Source organism: Ammodytes marinus (genome assembly GCF_949987685.1).
Source record: "Ammodytes marinus genome assembly, chromosome: 9".
In the NCBI taxonomy this organism is placed as follows: domain Eukaryota; kingdom Metazoa; phylum Chordata; class Actinopteri; order Uranoscopiformes; family Ammodytidae; genus Ammodytes; species Ammodytes marinus.
In genome coordinates, this window is record NC_137213.1 from 30,395,841 (window position 1) to 30,415,197 (window position 19,357).

Below are 19,357 nucleotides of genomic sequence, written 5' to 3' on the forward strand. Positions count from 1 at the left end.
GTTTATAAACAGGTATAAAAGTGTCATATAAGTATGCGATTAATTTAGATTAATTAATCACAGAGCCTGTAATTAATTAGATAAAAAAATGTAATCGCTTGACAGCCCTAGTTTTTATGTATTTTATTACAATGCAAATAACCATTGTTTTCTTATTTTTTTTATTGGAAAACAATAAAGAAAAAAAGAATGATCATGGTCATGCTCAATGTTGAGCTGAGATCTGTACGTCGCGCGTCTTTTGCGGCGCGGCAAATGCAGAAGTTGAAAATATTGAACCTTTCGCGAGTTGCCGCGCTGCGATAGCCAATCTGCATTTAGCTCCTCCCGACATCACTCACTTCTGGACGACGGACAGAGGAAAATAAAATGGAAGAAAAAATAATAATTACCGTTTGCGGGATCCCGGTGCTCTATGACACCACCAGCATCCTCTACAAAGACTGGAATAAAAATTTGCGGCCGTGGCTCAGGGTGAGCGAGGAGGTCGGGCTCCCTGGTAAGTTATGGGAATATTTGTCTGTTGTACAGCTATCGGTTTTGCTTTATATGAACCAAGTTAGCACCGGTTAGCATTTGGGTAAAGCACCATCAGCATAGCAGACTGTCCTGCTCAGCGCTGGTTAGCACCAGCATAAAGCCCTTAGAGCAGGCTTTCAGAAGAACAAACCTGCGGTGAATATGACCCAATATGATCAAGCAGCGCAGCACTCAGGGCAACCGCCGCCGAGTGCAGTGTCTTTACACCTTAACTATTGACATCCACACGAGGCAATGTGGGTGAAGTGTCTTTCCCAAGGACAAACAACCATGACACAAGTGGCAGGGCGGGGATCGAACCGCCAAGCCTTCCATCATTGGCTGACCCGCTCTACCACCTGAGCCACAGTCGCCTCGTTTGAGTTATAGAGAGCAGAGCAGAATACATAATCATTGTGTTATAATTATGATGAGTCTTTATAGCTAGATATTAGTCCCACAGAGCTGCTAGCATGGCTCTTGTCTTAAACTCAGACACAGTTACTCTGTGTTAACAGTGTTCTCAGTGTGGGGGGCGTCCCACCGGTTGGGAATAGAGACATGACAGGTGGGGCGCAACAAACGGGAGGAAAAAGCACCTTCTTTTTTTTTACACCCACTGCTACACAGTACCTACAGGTACCAGATCATGGGACATATGCTTCGATATGTGCGATTATTGTTGACAATTGGCCTACTGTAAGGTTAAACACAGAGATTATTGGTCATTTTGGAATATGTTTTTCCCAATTTAAAACGTAAAAATAAAGCAGTATTGAAAATTCATAAAATAAATCTTGTAGGCCTAGCATGAAGTTTAACTTAATAGTTGAAATAATAAATACAATGTGTTTTCCCCTTGAAAATAACTAAATGCATATCTCCAAAGGTCAAAGACAGTACAGTGTGGCACTTCTGTAAACACTTACTGAAACGTGCCTGGGCCATCACTCTCATGCATTCATCAGACTTTTCTCTGCGCTGCCTGAGCTGTTCATATCGATAGATGTGTTGCCACGTGGGGAGACAATCGTTTGGATAGGAAGGATGGATTTCGCGAGAGCACCACTCCTGACCCTTCTACATGCCAGAGCAAGCACGCCTGGCTCACTGACAAGGCATGGAGTTCATCGACCGTTTGCAGTCGCAACGGCAAGGAGGAATGCCGTCTTCATAGACAGCCGCGTCAGGTCTGCCTGACTCAACGGCTCAAATGGGGGTAGACCTAAGGCCCTCAGGACTACTTGTAAGTCCCCTGATGGTGCCTTCAGGGGTCGTGGTGGCTCAATGAAGCCTCTGGCCTCCCTTCAGTAACTGCCTGACTAGGTAGTGGGACCCTACCGTCTGGTTATCCACCCTTGCACGTGCGGCCGATATCGCAGCCACATAAACGCGCAGGGTGGAAGCAGCTCTCCTGCTGCCCACACAGACTGCAGAAAGTGTAGTATCACTCTCAATGAGCAAGTCCCTTGGACTTCGCCATGTACTATTGTGCAAACAACCTCCACCTGTTTGCATAGAGTCATATAGCAGAGAGTGCCCCTTTGAACTTAAAAAAGGTATGGACCTCTGACTTGTCGCAATACGTCAACAGTGGGTCCTGGCTATCAGGAGCCACACACCCAGCTGCAGGCGCCCCGAGTTCGGGTGCCCTACATGTGTACGCCTACCTGAGACAGAAGTTCCTGTCTCTCTGGAAGGCACCAAGGGACTCCTTTGAGGAGTTTTAGTAACGCTGGGAACCATGGCCTTCCTGGCCCATGTGGAGCCACCAAACGTAGGCTGTAACTGCAATGCTGGACCCCGTCCAGTGTTGCCAGTAAAAAGAGAATTGGAGGAAATGCATAAAGAAGGCTGACTGGCCAAGCATTAGCCAGAGCATCCTGTCTCAGGGGACTGGTGCTCTCCATCTAGGAGGACCAAGGGGGACAGCGGGTCGTCTCTTCGGAAGCAAAGAGATATGCCACTGCCCTGCCATACTTGTCCCAATCATGCCAACCACCTCCGGATGGAGTCTCCACTCTCCGGGGGGTGGCCCTTGGCGAGAGAGAAGGTCTGTCGCTGTGTTCCAGGCACCTGGAACATGGACAGCTTAGATAATGGTGGAGTACCCCCATAAGGAGCCCTTGCGTAACCCGCAGGCCCAGCTTCTATATGGTGCCCACCTGGTGGTTGAAGCCTGAGTGCTAAGAACCCTGCAAGGAGTTCCAGCCTATAACATGCTCCAGTCTCTGCTGGGCATCCCACTGGCCTCAGACAGTCGTGCACTAACAGACTGCGTCCCAGCCTGACAAGGAGGGGTCTGTCTCTACAACCTCATGCCGGGAGATTCCTCCCTAAGGGCGACCCTGCAATCAGGGATGCCCTCTCTCTCCAGGGTCTGAGGGCCCGAAGGCACTGCCCAGACACCCTGACCATCTTGCGTCTCTGCCACTTGGGGTCCAAGTGGACACCAATCGCCCAGATCTGAAGAGAGCTCAATTTGAGAAGGCCTAGTCTGACCCTCATGGATGCCGAGGTCAGCATACCTATCAGTCGAAGGAAGAGGCTGTATTCCAGCATGAAGTGCTGTAGTAGCTGCCGAATGGTAGCTACACACTCTGGAGAAAGGCAGGTTTGCATTGCCGCCAAGTCGAGCACCAGCCCCAAGTAACTCACAACCCAACACATGGTGTAAGGTTGCCCTTTGTAAGATTGATCGTAAGGCCAAGCCTGTTCCCATGGCTGAGGAGCGTGGCTGTGTCCCTGACCGCCTGCTCACCATACCGCTGAGCTGTAATGGTGACAGGGATGCTGCCACACACTGTTTAATATATGCAGAGCCAGGGACGGCCCAAACGGAAGAACCCTGAATTGGTACACCTTGCCCAGAAATGCAAAGGGGAGGACCACCTGTGACATTGGGCAGTAGGGACTTGAAAGTAGCGTCTTTCAGGGCTATTGACACAACCCAGTCCGCCTGAGCGATAGACTGGAGGACACCTGCAACACGCAGTATGTGGCAAGGAAGAATCGTGAGGCACTGATTCCGCCCTCTTAGTCCAGAACGGGGCGAACCCGCCCCACTTCTTGGTACCTGAAATTAGGTTGAGTTGAACATACCGAGCAGCACCCCCATGGACTCTGGGGGAGGGCGGTGGCTGGACGCCGACCTCCTGGCGCCTGAAATGCAGACAGTAGCGCGGTGTTACGGCGCTGTTCAGAATGTGCTGAGAAGCACGGGCCCCTTGATTGTCCACCTGAATGTGATTAAAGCTATCGGCACGGGGTACCACAGAGGTTCCCGGCCTGGAATCAGGCACAGGTGCATGTCGCAGCATGCAACTGCTGTCTAGCCTGGTCAACACTTGCTGGCCCCTGGGATCACTGGAAGAGAACGGAGTGTCTGTTGACACACCTCCGACTGGGACGACTGCGCCAGCCAACCCTGGCGGCGCGCCATGTCACAGTTGGCATCAACCTGCCTAGCTCCCTAAGTCATAATGTAAAGTCTGCAGTGAAGCATCACCGAGGGTCCGTGCTGACTGACCAGCACTTGGCCCCTGTATGGTTTGGGACCAAGCCAGGACTATGTGAGAAAGCAAATTCCCAAGACGGCCCACACGGGCAGCAATGTCGTAACTCCTAGTAAGGAGGTCGTCTGTATCCAGCACTGGGGCCGAAGGCAGCGCACCTCGGTTCTCAGAGCCTCGTCTGGGGAGACAACCAGGGATGCTATAGCAGGCTCAATTAGAGCTAACCAGTCCAAGCCCTAACTATCAGCATTGTGCATGGCTGCCAGAGCTCTGCTGTGTGATGGGAGAGCCCTAAAATCCGGCAAGCATCTACGGAGCTCTGCGAAGTAAGGCTCAGAGGGAGGCCCAGATAAAACGGAGTATTGAGGGCCCGCCGAAAAAAGGTATTCACAGGTGCAGATGAAACCAGAGCTTCATCTAACCCAATACTTGGCAAGTCACGTACGGACACTGACCCTATGACATTACAGGACGCAGCTGTGGACAGCATGTCATCCCCTGAGTAGGAAGGATGCACAGCCGCAAGGCTACTCACTGCCGCTGGTACCCTGAGCTGGTTGGAGGCTAGTAGGAGAGCTTCTACCTAGCAAGCCTCAGTGCCTGAGGCATGAAACTATAGTTCATGCATGGGTTATCTGACAGTTCTTCCCTCAGGTGCTCACCCCGAGACCTGCAGGGCACTTGTCATGGCCATTCTCCACTGTAGGGAGGCCATGAAGGCGTCACAATTATGGTTGTTTAGCATGTCAGCAATTTAGCAGGCTAGGCTAAATGAATTAGTAGCCTACTCAACCGAGCTTCAGGCGTAAGCACCAGAGCAACGGAGCGACACCCCTAAAAGTAACAGTGACGGCGACTTTAGGAGGCCTAAGCTGCTCATTGTCGAGCCAATTAAAATGTGCATCTGATTAAGGTATGCAACCGGGCTTCAGGCGAGAGCAACCGAGCCACGGTGCGACACCGCTAGAATAATACAGTGGCGGTGTAAAACTATGCCGCCCACTGGCGAGCAAGTTACAGTAAGCTAGGCAATCGAGCTTTAGGCGAGAGCGCACCCAAGCAACAATGCGACCCCCTAAATAACACAGTTCAATTGAATTCTTAGTTTATTTAAGAAGGGGACAGTGCATCTTAATAAAACACATGATCCTACATGGGTTAAAAATGCTAGAATTAGCCAAAGGGCTATTTTCTATCTGTAGTCCCCTGGCAGTGTCAGCGGTTCTTGGTAACCCCAGCCGCCCACTGAAGAGCAAATCAATGAAGGTTAGGCAATCGAGCCTTTGGCGAGAGCACACCCAAGCAACGATGCGCCTTAAATAACACAGTGACGGCAACACTTGGAAACCCAAGACGTTCACTGGCGAGCAAATATATAACCTATGCAACCAAGGCGTGATCCACCGTGCAACGGTGCGACACGGCTATAATAATACAGCGGTGTGAAACTAAGCTGCCAACTGGCGACACACTACAGCAGCCTACACACGCGCAACAGTGTGACACGGCTAAAATAACACGGTGAAGGCGATTTAGGAAACTAATTCGCCCACCGGCGAGCAATACAGCAGCATACAGTGTATACAACAGAATACTAGTGTGTGGCACGGCTCACCCACTGGCAAGCAAATAGAGTAAGCTATGCAACGCAAGGCTTAGGTGAGAGCACACGACTGGTGCGAAACAGCTCAAATACAACAGTGAAAGCGACTTCTGGCCCGAAGCCGCCCACTTGACGAGCAAATTAAGTAGCCTATGCAACCACTCTAGGCGAACTCAGCAGCCGAGCAACAGTGCGACAATGCTACAAAATACTGTAGCATTGTACTTTGATTTAATCGACAGAAGCCGCTCGCTGTCGATTAAATCAAAGTAAGCAACCGGTCTAGGCGAACTTAGCACCCGAGCAACAGTCAACAATGCTATAAAAACAATACATTCGAGCATACAATTAGCAACCGGGCTTAGCGAAAAACACACAAGCAACGGTGCGAACGAAAGAATAACACGGCGACTGTGAAACCAGCCGCCGCCTGACAGCTCAATTAAAGCAAGGTGGAAAGGTGATATTAGCTTCCGCGATAGCCACCGGCTACGCGTAGCCTTCACACTTTACTCACCCCTGACCGGCCGCAGCCGAAGTCGAACGAATTGCAAGTCGCAGCCTTTGGTGGACGAAGTCAAATCAAAGCACCAACCCTTAGGTTACAAAGCTACTTGCGACAAGCTAATGGTATACACACAACAATGTGTGTGACCTGCTAGTCCAGGGCTCAACAATAAGGATTGCCCGACGTCCCGGGGCAAGTACAATGCCATGTCGGGCCAGTAACTATGACAACTGGCATGCCCGACCGGGCAACTGGGAGGTTCCGCTGAAATTCTTGAGTTTCTTATTTTTATTTTATTTTAATCGCCAAATACAAGTAATCTATTTATGGTCTATTTTCATATTTAACTGGTGCTAATTATTACATTAACGCTAATTTGTGTGCGCGTAGTGTCTGCTACGTTGCATCTCTCCTCTCCTCTCTGCTCCGTTTGGTGAAGGGGGGGGGCTCCCCCGCCGATACACACACATTCACGCAGACTCGGCACAACACCGGTGAGCACACACACCCAGTTAGAGAGGTAGAGAAGAGAACTACATGCAGTAGGTTGGTGTGACAGAAAGTCCAAAAGCCAACGAGTAAATTATAAATGGAGTGAAGTCGACCCCGACCGTCTGAAAAGCAGCGAAAATATCCGCGTTTTTTAAATGCATTATGCACCCAACGTGAATCTAGTAGTAGCGAGGATGCTAAAGTTAGCTTTGCTGCTAGTAGCCTACCAGTTAATGTGCTGTTCAACACAAACATCAGCAGCAGTTATCAGAGGAACATCTTTACAGCCTGCATAGATCTCAATAAATGGCCCAGAGGTGTCTGACTTCACATACCATGAGGCAGTGGAAGCTTAAAAGTAAGCTACTGGAAAAGTGTTCAAAACAGCCTGTCCTGAGCCAAATGTTGAGATTTTGAATCAAATCAAAATCACTCATACACACATTAAAATAATAGCCTATAGTAAAAAAAAAAAAAAAAAAACTTTAAAACTAATTGTTGCAGGTCTAAAAAAATGTTTTGCAGAAAGAAGTTTTAAAGAATTGCTGTTGTAAAAGGAATAAGGTAAAACAAATAAAAATAAGTGCTGTTAAAGTTCTTTACATGATTTTTGTTTGCATAAAACATGTCTCGTTTGCAGTTATTGTAGGTTTAGAAACAATTTTTTTTACAAATGTTCCAACTCAAATAATATTTGAATTATAGCCTCCACTTTCAGTATGACCCTTAACTCATCTATAATACTGCCCATGATTTGTTTATATTGTCAATAAAGAGCAAATATAACAATTATTTGAACACTACTAATAGAAAAAAAAATTGTATAGGGGCCAGTAAAAATTTACTTCGGGCAAGTAGAATTCAGACCCACTGGCCCGACCGGGCAAGTGAAAAAAAACCTTAGCGTTGAGCCCTGTAGTCCGTGAGAAGATAGAAGGAACAGATCCTCGAGTGACTTCCGGAATATATAGACATTCCCGGGGTCACCCAGGTGTCACAGGTGACTATTTTGGTATAAGATCTCGACCTGCGCATGCGCACGATGGAACATCCAGTGCTGAAAGCACCGCCTCTGGCGGTCAGTAGGGACGAAATAGAACAACCTCTTATGTTGAACGAGGGTTTCAGCTTCAGGCTCTGTGCGCGTCCCCATGAGAGGGGGCGTTTGGCCGTCATTTGACTCTGCTTCCGCACAGACTGGACTGATCTTGTGCCGCTAACTTTACACTAACGGAATAATTGCGAGCAGCTGACTTCGCTGACTTCACTCAAGAGGAAGAGTTTGTCAGTCTGAATTATCACAGAACAGCAGAAAACAGTGAGCCGAAAAAAACTCTTACTGCAAATAAGGATAGAGTGGAATGTTGTCAGAAAATTGGGCTACTGAATTGATTAATTTATTTTACAGATCGTTCTCGCAGTGCGTAACTTAACATTATAAAGAAATTAAAGGTTGAACTCGGATTTAAACAAAACACTATTTAGCAAAGTTGATAATCCTACACTTAAGAATCTGATTTAAATCTGACACTGTCCCCTAATGAATAGCATAGCCTATGTGGAGAATCACGTTAGTTTTGGGCCACATCAAAATTAATAAAATTTTGATTTTGATTTAGGCTAATAGCCCTTTATTTGCATCTTATAAATACCATTAAAATAAATAGCCTAGATACAAAACCTGTTGGCTAGTCTGTATTTTCCGGACAAATATGAATCTACTGTGAGAAGCTTAACCTGCGAGTCTGCAGCGAAGTCCGAACTGTGACAGCTGTCACCTGTCACGTCCCAACTGTAATCGCTACTGATGAAAAGAAAGAAGCCTACAGTGAAATAATGTTGCAACCTGTGATTTTATAGAACGCTTCATTAAGAGCCAGTGTGTGTAGATCGCCAGGTAAAATCATTTGAGGTGAGAGCTAGAGTGGCGCTGCATACAGTAGGTCTATAGGCTATTTTACATTTTCTGCATCAATAACTATGCAAAAAGCCGCAGCGCGATGTTACAGTTCACTCTAATGTAAGCCTTATGTCACGGCTTTGTTTCGTTCATTAACTTACTGATCAATAAGTTTACTGATTTAACAAGTTTACTCAGTGAGAAGTATCACTCAGACAATAAAGTCAGGTCCGTGGGATTTCAAAAGGTGAAGTTTCCTTAAAGGGCAGAGCCGAATTTAAACTCAAACTCTGGAACAAAAACTGGTCTGGGCAGGTTAGCCGTGCAGCCTCTGTTACCACGATGATCTAGCCAGGTAAAAAGAGAGCCACCTTTTGTGATACTGAAAACTCTGGCTTTAGACCGCTTTAGACTCAACAGACCTCGCTCAGCCCTTAATCTCGCTTCGTAGTATACCCCTCTGGTTACACCCAACCTTTTGTCTGTAAGCAGCCAACCTTGTTCACCCTCCCATCAGCATTTACAAGAAATGACAACAGTTCTTTGAAATAGTCAAAAATACTGACTAGAAAAGTGTTCATAACAGCCTGTCCTAAGCCAAATAGGTGAGATTTTGAATGGATAGGTTATTGTTTAAACAATCTATCAATTATAAAATAATGTTGTGTAAAAAAAATAATAATAAAAAATAATAGCTGTAAAAGGAAACATCTGTTAAAGAAATTAAATAAAAGTACAAATATATATATTGTGTGACCCGCCCCCCTGGACTTTACCCTGGACTTTCTGATGAAAATTAAAAACTACATTTGATCCTTTGTTGTATAATAAAAGCTGTCCTTAAAAACTAAACGTCTGAATGACTGATATTAGATTTATTATTATTATTATTGTCAGGTTGCTAGTTCTGGTTATATAGCCCATACAATCAGTGCAGCATTCCAAACCTTCTATCCTTAGACCCTTGATTCAGTTAAAGACTTAACATTGTAATTCATTCTTTCTAAACTTTACTCAGTATTTTGATGTTCAGTATATCATTATTTAATACTTTTTTCTCAATGAGATATTAGTGAGTTAATTTAAAACCATTTGGAAGGGGTGCTCCGGTGGCGTAGTGGATAGAGCACGTACCACATTGGCTCCAATCTTTGTTGCAGTGGTCACGGTTTCAAATCCGACCCTTTACTGCAGGTCATCCCCCCTCTCTGTCTGTCTCCCCATTTCAACTCTGTACTGTCTAATAAAGCTTGAAAATGCCAAAAAGTTATCTTAAAAAGAAAAAAAAACATTTGGAAACGCACTCAGAAATACTGATGCACTGTAGTCTATTATGTAGCCTAATCTATGAACATTTAAATAAAATAGTAGTGACATGCAATATACTGTGTGTCATGTTTACAGCATAAACCGTTCTAGCAGGTTGACAGAATTTTGGATAGATTGTAAACATAAATGGATAATATGTTTCTACGTTGGGAAATGTTACAGACTTCATTCAAAATGCAGGAGGCCTCGTTATAAACAACTGTATTTGGAGGCGTCATGTCTGCTCTATCAAGCTCTTGATGTAATCAGTATTGGCTGTTGATCAAACTGGGTTTCATTCGCACGCATCTCTTCTGTTACCTGAAAGATAAACATCTACCGCTGCCAACAGAGAGGTGACTCTGTAGTTCAGCAACACTGATCAAGATAAAAAAGGAATTTAGAGATAAAAGTTCCCTGAACTATTGGAGAAAACTGTTGAACTTAACCAGTTTAGCTTCTTTGACTTTGCTGGCCATGTTTGCGTTACAGAGGGCACAGCATGTGTGGGTACATTATCATTGTGTTATCATGATGATGTGTCGTTATGTAAGGGATCATTTATATGAAACGGGTCACTCTCGAGAAATAGAGAACAACAGGGTGAACAGAGCACAAATTCTTCTCCCAGGATGTACAGACATGCAATATGTCATGTCAACACAATAAACCAACATAGAAAAAACATTTATCAATATGGACGTGAGTGTAGGATACGCTCAAATCCCACGCCAGCTCTCAGCTCGTGTACGCAAGTTTGTAAACAGCATGGACTCGCAGTGCAGGCTGTGCCCGGTAGCCGATTACTTTGTTGGACAATTATTAGAAGGTAATGCAAATGCAGTGTTTGCTCAGACCGAAATAAAGATATTAATCACTTAAAAATGTGCATCTTATGGTGTGCAACTGAGTAGGAGCACTGATTCAATAGTGCACACACCGGCCACTTTGGAGCGCTGCATGGGACTGCGTAAGGGCAGTTGTATGGGCAGAGATATGTGTCAGTAGAACTTGAATTCGAATTGATCGACTTGAATATGAATTGATCAACCTGCATTTGAATTATTGATACTTGAATTCAAATTTATACACTTGAATACAATTAACCCAATTACTAAATTACTAAAAACTATGCCCTTTGAAACACATAGGCCTAGGCCTAATTTATTTCAACTGTTCGCAATCTGACAACTGTACGTGCAGTCATTCATAAACACTTAGGCTACAATAAATAAGAGATGAAGATAAATGGGACGTTGGAAGTATAGGGGTGCGGCCGCACCCCCCCTCACCACTGCCTGCACCCCCTCTCCGCCCCACTACACTTTTCCCGCGATTGCTCTGTAAACAGTCTCATAGCCTATGTCCTCTTTCCCATCTCCTCCTCCCTCACATCAACTTGACAGAGCATACAATATACACTATAATAGCCTATATAGTATATAGCTTATATATAGGCTATATACTGTATAGGCTACAGTATAGGGCAGGCCTATGCCCGTCGCATTTCTTCCCCGTGCCCAGGACAAGATTACGTTTGTGCCCCGCCTTCCCATGCGCACTTCGGTAGAGTCAGAGTGCTGGGGCGCGCACTAATGAACATTAGGTTATCATTAAAAATCCAGGTTAATGGCACAAAGCAGTAGATAACTTCAACATAGTCACTATACGTTCCCTCCGTCTGCTAAGAGCCCTACCACAGGGGAGAGAGAGAGAGAGAGAGAGAGAGACGCGCTGACAGGATGCAATGTTCACCTGCGCACCTGCTCCTCCAAGGTGTGTGCCGGTATCGTGCCAAGTAACCGCTGATAAGAATTGTGTCCCCGCCGGCCGGTGAGCGCACATGCATCAAGTAAAGGCGAACATAGCCTATTAACACTTCGTAAGGTCGTAAACAAGTTGGGTCGTCTTATATTCGGGGTCTAGTATTAGGCATCCAGTAATGGGCTGCCCGTTACTAGAGCGGTCATTCAGCTTCAGGGCCTATGTCCAAGTTGTATTTATTTTATTTTTTCGGGTGGAACCAACACTGGCTGTGCTCTCAGAAGCGGCCGGGGCGTGCGTGCAATGGGAGAGATAACGCTTTGTGTGGAGAGAAAATAGAGGCACGGGAAATCGCCAAAGCCTCCAATATATCTAGCTGCATCCCCGGAGAACAACACCCTAAAGCCTCGACTCATTATGTTGCGAGTCAACGTGTCAGAGGCAGGAATCGGCTGTGCGATCGACTTTTACTGTGGCTTTTTAGCTGCGGTAGTGTACTGAGGAGAGATTGCCAACTGCGCTGTCCTTTTACGCACCACTAGGGCCGCCGCAATGTTTAGATTTCATCATTTGCATCAACGCCCTTATGATAATAAGAATGCGAGGCTTCATTAAAACGCTGTCCATGCTCTGTCTATGCGGTCGTTGTGATTGTAACTTTGTCGGCTGTAAACTGAAACTAACGGAGATCGCGGAAGCCTTCCCCTCGACAACGTTAACGTGCACTGCCCCGGTTATAATTTCAGCCTTAAACCACGGCCTTGATAGCTTTCGTTTCAGCACTAGGTTATGTGATTAACTTTGAGCATTAAATAAATGCTGCGTCTCAAATGCCGAGGACAGCAGCGAGTATGAGGCTATGCCACGACCAAACCAGAGTATAGGAGAGATGACAGCGAGAGCGATCACAGCGGGGCACAAGAATAAAGTCACACATCAGAGTTCGGTCTATTTGCACTAGGCTACTGTTCATTTGCACAGAAGAAAGGTGTTTAGTGAATACAAATTCACCCGAATGCAGGAAATTAAGCATTTAATCCTCCAGCTGAGTGCTTTCTGATAAGCCGGACAGAGAGCGTCGGAGGAATCCTTCGCCTCTAAACATGTAAACGTGTGAAAAAATTAATAGGCCTAAATAATGAATTAGAGCTTGCCGAAAAATAAGTTTGCCATGTTACTGTTTATTGTATTTAGGATTTTAGCTAATTTGGACGCTGTTTGACCGTCTGTTTTCATTGATATAGGCCTAGGCCTAGCCTATTGGCGATATTATAACTACTTTCAGTTTCATTACTCAAACGTGATTAGTGTTCTAAAAGATACTTCGATTATAAAACAAGAGGTCAAAAACACAGATGATGATTAAACAAACTAATTTATGACTCTATATTTCCTGAACGTTAAACAACGGTCACCGCCCGGACGCTGTAGCCTAGGATCAGAGATCTGCACTCGATTGCTCTTCCTCAAAGAAACCGGATGTGCACATTTTTACTTGAATCTGAATTTCTTCTACTTGAATTTAGAACTTTTATTTGAATGTGTCATTTCAAATATTAACTGATTCAGATTCAAGTATAATTAATTCAAATTCAAATGGATTAATTCATATAAAAGTGTATAAATTCAAATTCAAGTAGAGAAAATTCAGATTCAAGTATAATTAATTCAAATTCAAATGGGTTAATTTTATTCAAGTGTATAAATTCGAATTCAAGTATCAATAATTCAAATGCAGGTTGATCAATTCATATTCAAGTCGATCAATTCGAATTCAAGTTCTACTGACACATATCTCTGCCCATACAGTTGTCTCCGTCTGGAGCAGCTGGGGGGACACTGAGGCACGGGGGCTGCATTCATTCAAAATGTTAGCCACAGTATTAAATATGTAGTAGGCCTACACTGCTCTTTATGATAAAAAATACACGGCACAACATTCTGAGCAAAAAAAAGAAAATGCATTTGGCATGAACAAGTCAGTGTGTGAGTCTTATCACTGCATTAGTGGATGTAATTGCACTGCACATCTTTTCAAAACAGGACAGCAGGCTTGACTATGCCACCCTCAAGTCATGCTAAATGTTTTTATGTATTTTATTATAATGCAAATAACCATTATTTTCTTATTTTTTTATTGGAAAAACAATAAAGAAAAAAAGAATGATCATGGTCATGCTCAATGTTGAGCTGAGATCTGTACGTGGTATTCAGTGAAGCAACAGCTGAAAAGCCCATCTCACAGAGAGGAGAAGTCATTGCGCACTTTGTGAGGACATTTTCATTTTCATGTTTTGTTGCAAACAACAAACCCTGTTCACCCTCCCATGACCATTTAAAGAGAAATCAATCAACAGAAACATGTGAAGTAATATCCGTATCGGCTGTTGATCAAACTGAGTTTCTTTCACAAGCATCTCTTCTGTCACCTGAAAGAAAAACATTTCTACCGCTGCCAACACAGAGGTCACTCACTGCAGTTCAGCAGAAATCACAGAATTGAGAGGAAACTGTTTACTGAACTATTGTTGAACTTTACATGATTGGCTTCTTTGACTTTGCTGGCCATGTTTGAGTTATAGACAGCAGAGCAGAATACATAATCATTGTGTTATAATGATGTGGTTCCTTATAGCTAGATATTATCAATATTATTAAGATATAGATATTATTAAGGTGACCCTCTTTAGGGACTACTGTACGCCTCTTTATACTGCCCCTTTGTGGGTTAAGTTTAAGAAGGCGAGCATCAAAAAGCTCCAGGTTCACACTTTCCATGCTCTTTTAAGAATTATGGTGTATAAATGTATTTTCATTTAATTCATTTCGTCTTTATTTCGAACAAAATATAAAATAAAAAATAACAAAGCAAGTATGACATATCATACAAATACATAAAACACAAAAAACAATAATTATAAAGTGTCATAAACAATATTTATAAAAATAAATGTTGTGTCTTTGTTCGAAAAGGAGTGAGAGGAAGCCTAAGCTTATGTATCCCCACCCCTTATTCAACGGCTCTTAATTATCATAATGTACATTATTTATATTTATACAATACTCTGATATATACAAAATGTACAAAGCCTCATAATTTTTTTTTAAATTACAAAAATATTGAATAAACCAACAAACGAAAACAAGGAAGAAAACAAACAAAAAACAAAAACAAATCACTTATCCCAAAACAACCAGTGTAGCTAATATCACACTGTATGTATCTGTCGACTGAATGATTCTCCCAACTTCATAATAATGCTGCTGACTAATCCTGGTCTCAGTACTGTACGTTACCAGTCATCCATGAGGAAACATTGGTATAATTGTCTCCTTTAACGTGAATGTTGTATGTCTTTTAAATGAACCTCGAGTCTCTTGAATACAGCTGATTGATTGATTGATTGATTGATTGATTGATATTATTCCCACAGAGCTGCTAGAATGGCTCTTGTCTTAAACTCAGACACAGTTACTCTTATCTTTTTTTTACTTCACTTCTGGCTCATTAAATAATTTTTTGGATAAACAGTTCACAAGGGCCTCAACAAAGATACACACACACATACATGATGTATACACTTGAATCTTATATGGAGAGTGTAACCTGAGCAGGGCCGCTGGAACATATTTTTAACAAGGGGTGTTCAGGGTAGGAGGGATGGTGGTCAAAACTCATTGTCACAAAACGCTGTTTTTACTATTTTTGTCTTTACTTCTTACATCAAGATGCAATAACCTGCAACCAAATCTAGTAGCAGATTTTTTTTCTCCCTTCGATCTATATTTAGAATATACACAAATGACAAATTTTAATTTAGTAAAAGTATTTGAACGACTTGAGGCTAAATTAAATAGGTTGTTCTGAATACTTTTGGAGTAGTTCCTCTACAGCTTATTTCAGATTAACTCTGCACTCGCACCAAAAGCTTCAAATGTGTCTGTGGGCGCTCAGGTGGCTGCAGCCGAGGCTCCAGTCGCCCTTTTTAGAGAGCCTACATTGAAAATGAATGGCACTACTGACACTGACGTTTGTGTTTTTTTTTTACTTATCGCTTGGGTCCCTTACTTTGCTGGATTAAAAAACGAACTGACTATAGGATACAAGGTCAGACTTTTTTAATGAACATGTGAACTTAGGCCATGGTGGCCACGTTGCTAAATAACAAGGTTATGCTGTCCTAACCACACAGACAGTAAAAACACATGACATCGCCATGTCAATATTAAAGTCATACAATCCTTTGCGTTTAGCGGCGCGTCTTAGATAACAGATAGTTAATTAATCCCTGGTTCATCAAGTGCCTTTGGCCGTTTGTTCTCTGAAACATGCCACTTCAGCAGAACTTAAAGAGTTCAATGAACTTTGATGGCAGCAGTGTTTTATGGGTGTGGTTTGCATTATATAAGGAAGTGTTGTTGAGGACAGACTTTATTCGACTTCTTCCAACAGCAGCAGATCAGCTCTTCTCCCCATTATTCAACTATGGCCAGCAAACCAGCCAAAGATGGTAAGTCAATCAAATGTATTCATATTGTTAATTATGACTTGTATCTGAATATATATTTAAGGGGTGCACCGATTTTTCATTATTTTACTGAAAATCAAACTATAAAACATTCAGCATTTATAAAACAAATTACCATTTTGGTAACACTTCATTCATTCATAAGTGATTCATAAGTTATTTATGTCATTATATAATGATTTACAAAAACAGTAATATATTTTTGTAGATGATTAATAAGTGCCATGTTAACATATCACAAATGCATTATATAAAGCTTTTAGTAAATCATGAAAAGTGAATTAACAAATCATTGGTAAATTATTAACAAGTCATTTACAAACCTTTCTGCATCCCCTAATCTAAATTGTAAACCATTCATCAGGTACTAATGTGTAGTAGGGCTGTCCTCGACTAAAAATGAACATAGCTGAATCTTGCCTATAGTCAACTAATCGTAGAATCATGCTATTTTCTTCCTTCTTATTGATCCATATTTTCATTGGCACATTTTTTTTCCTAAATCACACAAAGGGGCTGAAAGTCCCAATTATAGTTTGTGTTCATGAGTTGGCATTAGAATTTATGTCTACTTTAGTCATTGACTTACATTAAGGAGATTGATTAAAAGCTTAAGTTGTCTTCGAGTTTTTATTAACAGTATAATAGCCTGGATCAATACGCAGGAACAAAAATGCTTGATTTGACGATTAGTTGACTACAGGCAAGATTTGAGCAATCAGATTCAGCTATGTACATTTTTGTCCAGGACAGCCCTACTACACATTAGTACCTGATGAATGGTTAACACTTTAGATAGGGGGATGCAGAAAGGTTTGTAAATGACTTATTAATCATTTACCAATGATTTTTTAATGAGCATTTCATGATTAACTAAAAGCTTTATAGATGATTTATAACACATTTGTGATATGTTATAATAGCACTTATTAATCATCTACATATATATTACTGTTTTTTAAATCATAAGTTCAACATTATCTAATGACTTATTTATGAACATTATTATAAAGTGTTACCACTTTTTTATATAGTATAAGTATTTGTACGACTTAGGCTAAATTAAATTGGTTGGGAGGGTTGGCAGTAGTGTAACTGCAGATAGTGTTTTTCATGTAGAAAGTCGAGTCTCTGAGATTATAGCTGTTGACACAAGCTCAGTAGAGGAGCTCGGTTGAGCACACATCAAGGCAAAATAAGCCAATCAGCCTGGATCGATCGGATGGCTGATAGATCGGTGCAACTCTAATATATTTACATTAACTTTTACAAATGATCAACTGACAACAAAAGGTCTAAAGGGGTTAGTGCTTATATGGAGTAACACAACTTCTCTTAAATCCCATGCATTGCACAGGAATATGTTTTTCTTATTTAGCCTTGTTGATTTGAACTAGGTGGACAAAATACTAGAAACACCTTTCAGTGTAACGTCACAAACTGCAGCCTCTAAAATACTCACACAGTGAAATCAGCCTAAGTGTCAAAATTTTATTATTTTGTGAATATCTACATTTCTAACTATATGTTGATGTTTTCTGTTATCCCCTCAGAAAGTCCCATATTCAATGATACGGAGCTCCGGATTGTGATGGTTGGAAAGACTGGAACTGGGAAGAGTGCCGTAGGAAACACCATTCTGGGAGGAGAGTATTTCAAATCTGATTTCTCCTTCGAATCTCAGACCAAAGAATGTGCAAAGGCCACTAATAAGGTAGATGGACAAAAGATTGCTGTTATCGACACTCCGGGTCTGTTTGACACCAGGTTTACTGAAGAGGAAATCAAAAAACATCTTGGGCAGTGCATTAAGTTTGCTTCTCCTGGACCCCATATCTTCCTGGTCATCATCAAACTGGGCAGATACACAGACGAAGATAAGAAGACTGTGAAGAATATCCAGGAAACCTTTGGAGAGGAATCAGGCAAATACAGCATGGTTCTCTTCACCTTTGGTGACCTGCTCAAAGACAAAACAATTGAAGAGTGCTTGGCGGAAAGCAAAGACATGCAGGAACTCGTCAACAACTGTAACGGCCAATACCACGTCTTCGATAATACCCTGAAGGAGCGTTCTCAGGTCAGGAGGCTGCTCACCAAGATCAGAAATTTAACAGATAAGAACGGGGGAAGCCATTACACCAATGCAATGTTCCAGAAGGCAGAGAGGGAACTTGAAGCGGACAGACAGAGAATCCAGAAGGAGAAAGAAGAGGAGGATCGCAAAGAGCGAGAGAAAGTAGAGAAACGCATAGAAGAAAAGTTTAGGAAACAATATGAGCAAATGGAGAATAACTTCATGGAAAAGTTCAAGGCAAGCAAAGCACACGAACGTGAAATGGAAAAGAAAATTGCAGGTTTGGAGAAGCAGCAGGCGGCAGATGCCAGAAAATTGGCTGAGGCTACACACCCTATTCATGTACATTATGATCGTGGGGGCTGCACCATACTTTAAAAAAGTAGCATTAAGGGCACAACGGTGGCTCACTGGGTAGAGTGCATACCATAAATCCTGGCCCTTTGCTGCATGTCTTCCCTACATACTTTCCCTAACCCTGCTTCATGCATTTTCACTATACTATCTCATAAGAAAATTATTTTGGGGTTTTAAATTAAAACTGAAGATAATCAATTATCAAAGCTTTTGGGGTTCCTTGTAAGTTGTCACAGTGTCTTTTTATTTTATTGTTTGGTTATTTTTCATAACAGTTCATGGGTATAAATTACTGCAAGTTGACCAGTAAATGTTTAGCAGTGTCAGGGATTGCCAAGAAAAAATATGTTAAAATGGTGAAGGGAATTTGTTATACATGTGATATCATTCTGACTTTGGGTGTGTAAAGCTTTCATGTTCAATAAAGGATCTAAAGAATGAATGCTGATTTTTCAAGTCTTTTTTTAATACAATAACCACATGTAATATATTTAAAAAGAGTTATGGTCACCATAATCACTCCTTCAGTATCATACTTGAAGTAAAGCAACTACACGGTTAGTAATTAGCGACACAATACACTTTGTCACACTATAACCTTCAGCTAAAGCTAATTTGAGGCTTCACCAGTTTGAATTATGTTTATATAAATTAAATAAACAATGCTGTATCATAGTGTTGATTTATCTAAAAGCCCCGCTGAAAGACAAATTCTCCTCCTGGGAGAAAATGTTGTTCCTTTTTCAATTTTGTGATCTTTAAAAAAATGTGTCCTATGTGTCCTA

General features: G+C 42.3%; 1 protein-coding gene across 2 annotated transcripts in view; it reads left to right on the plus strand.

Annotated features, from left to right (window-relative positions):
- The first annotated feature begins 16,045 nt into the window (after nt 1-16,045).
- Nucleotides 16,046-19,357, plus strand: part of LOC307255682 (GTPase IMAP family member 4-like) — a 100,090-nt gene continuing 96,778 nt past the window's right edge. The window contains exons 1-2 of one of the 2 annotated variants that reach the window (XM_080034429.1): nt 16,046-16,120; nt 17,692-17,852. In XM_080034429.1, the coding sequence (XP_079890555.1) occupies nt 16,096-16,120; nt 17,692-17,852 (186 nt within the window). In that variant the 5' untranslated portion in view covers nt 16,046-16,095. Of the gene's footprint in view, nt 16,121-17,691; nt 19,008-19,357 lie in introns of those variants that run through there. The other variant, XM_080034427.1, reaches the window with a different exon arrangement.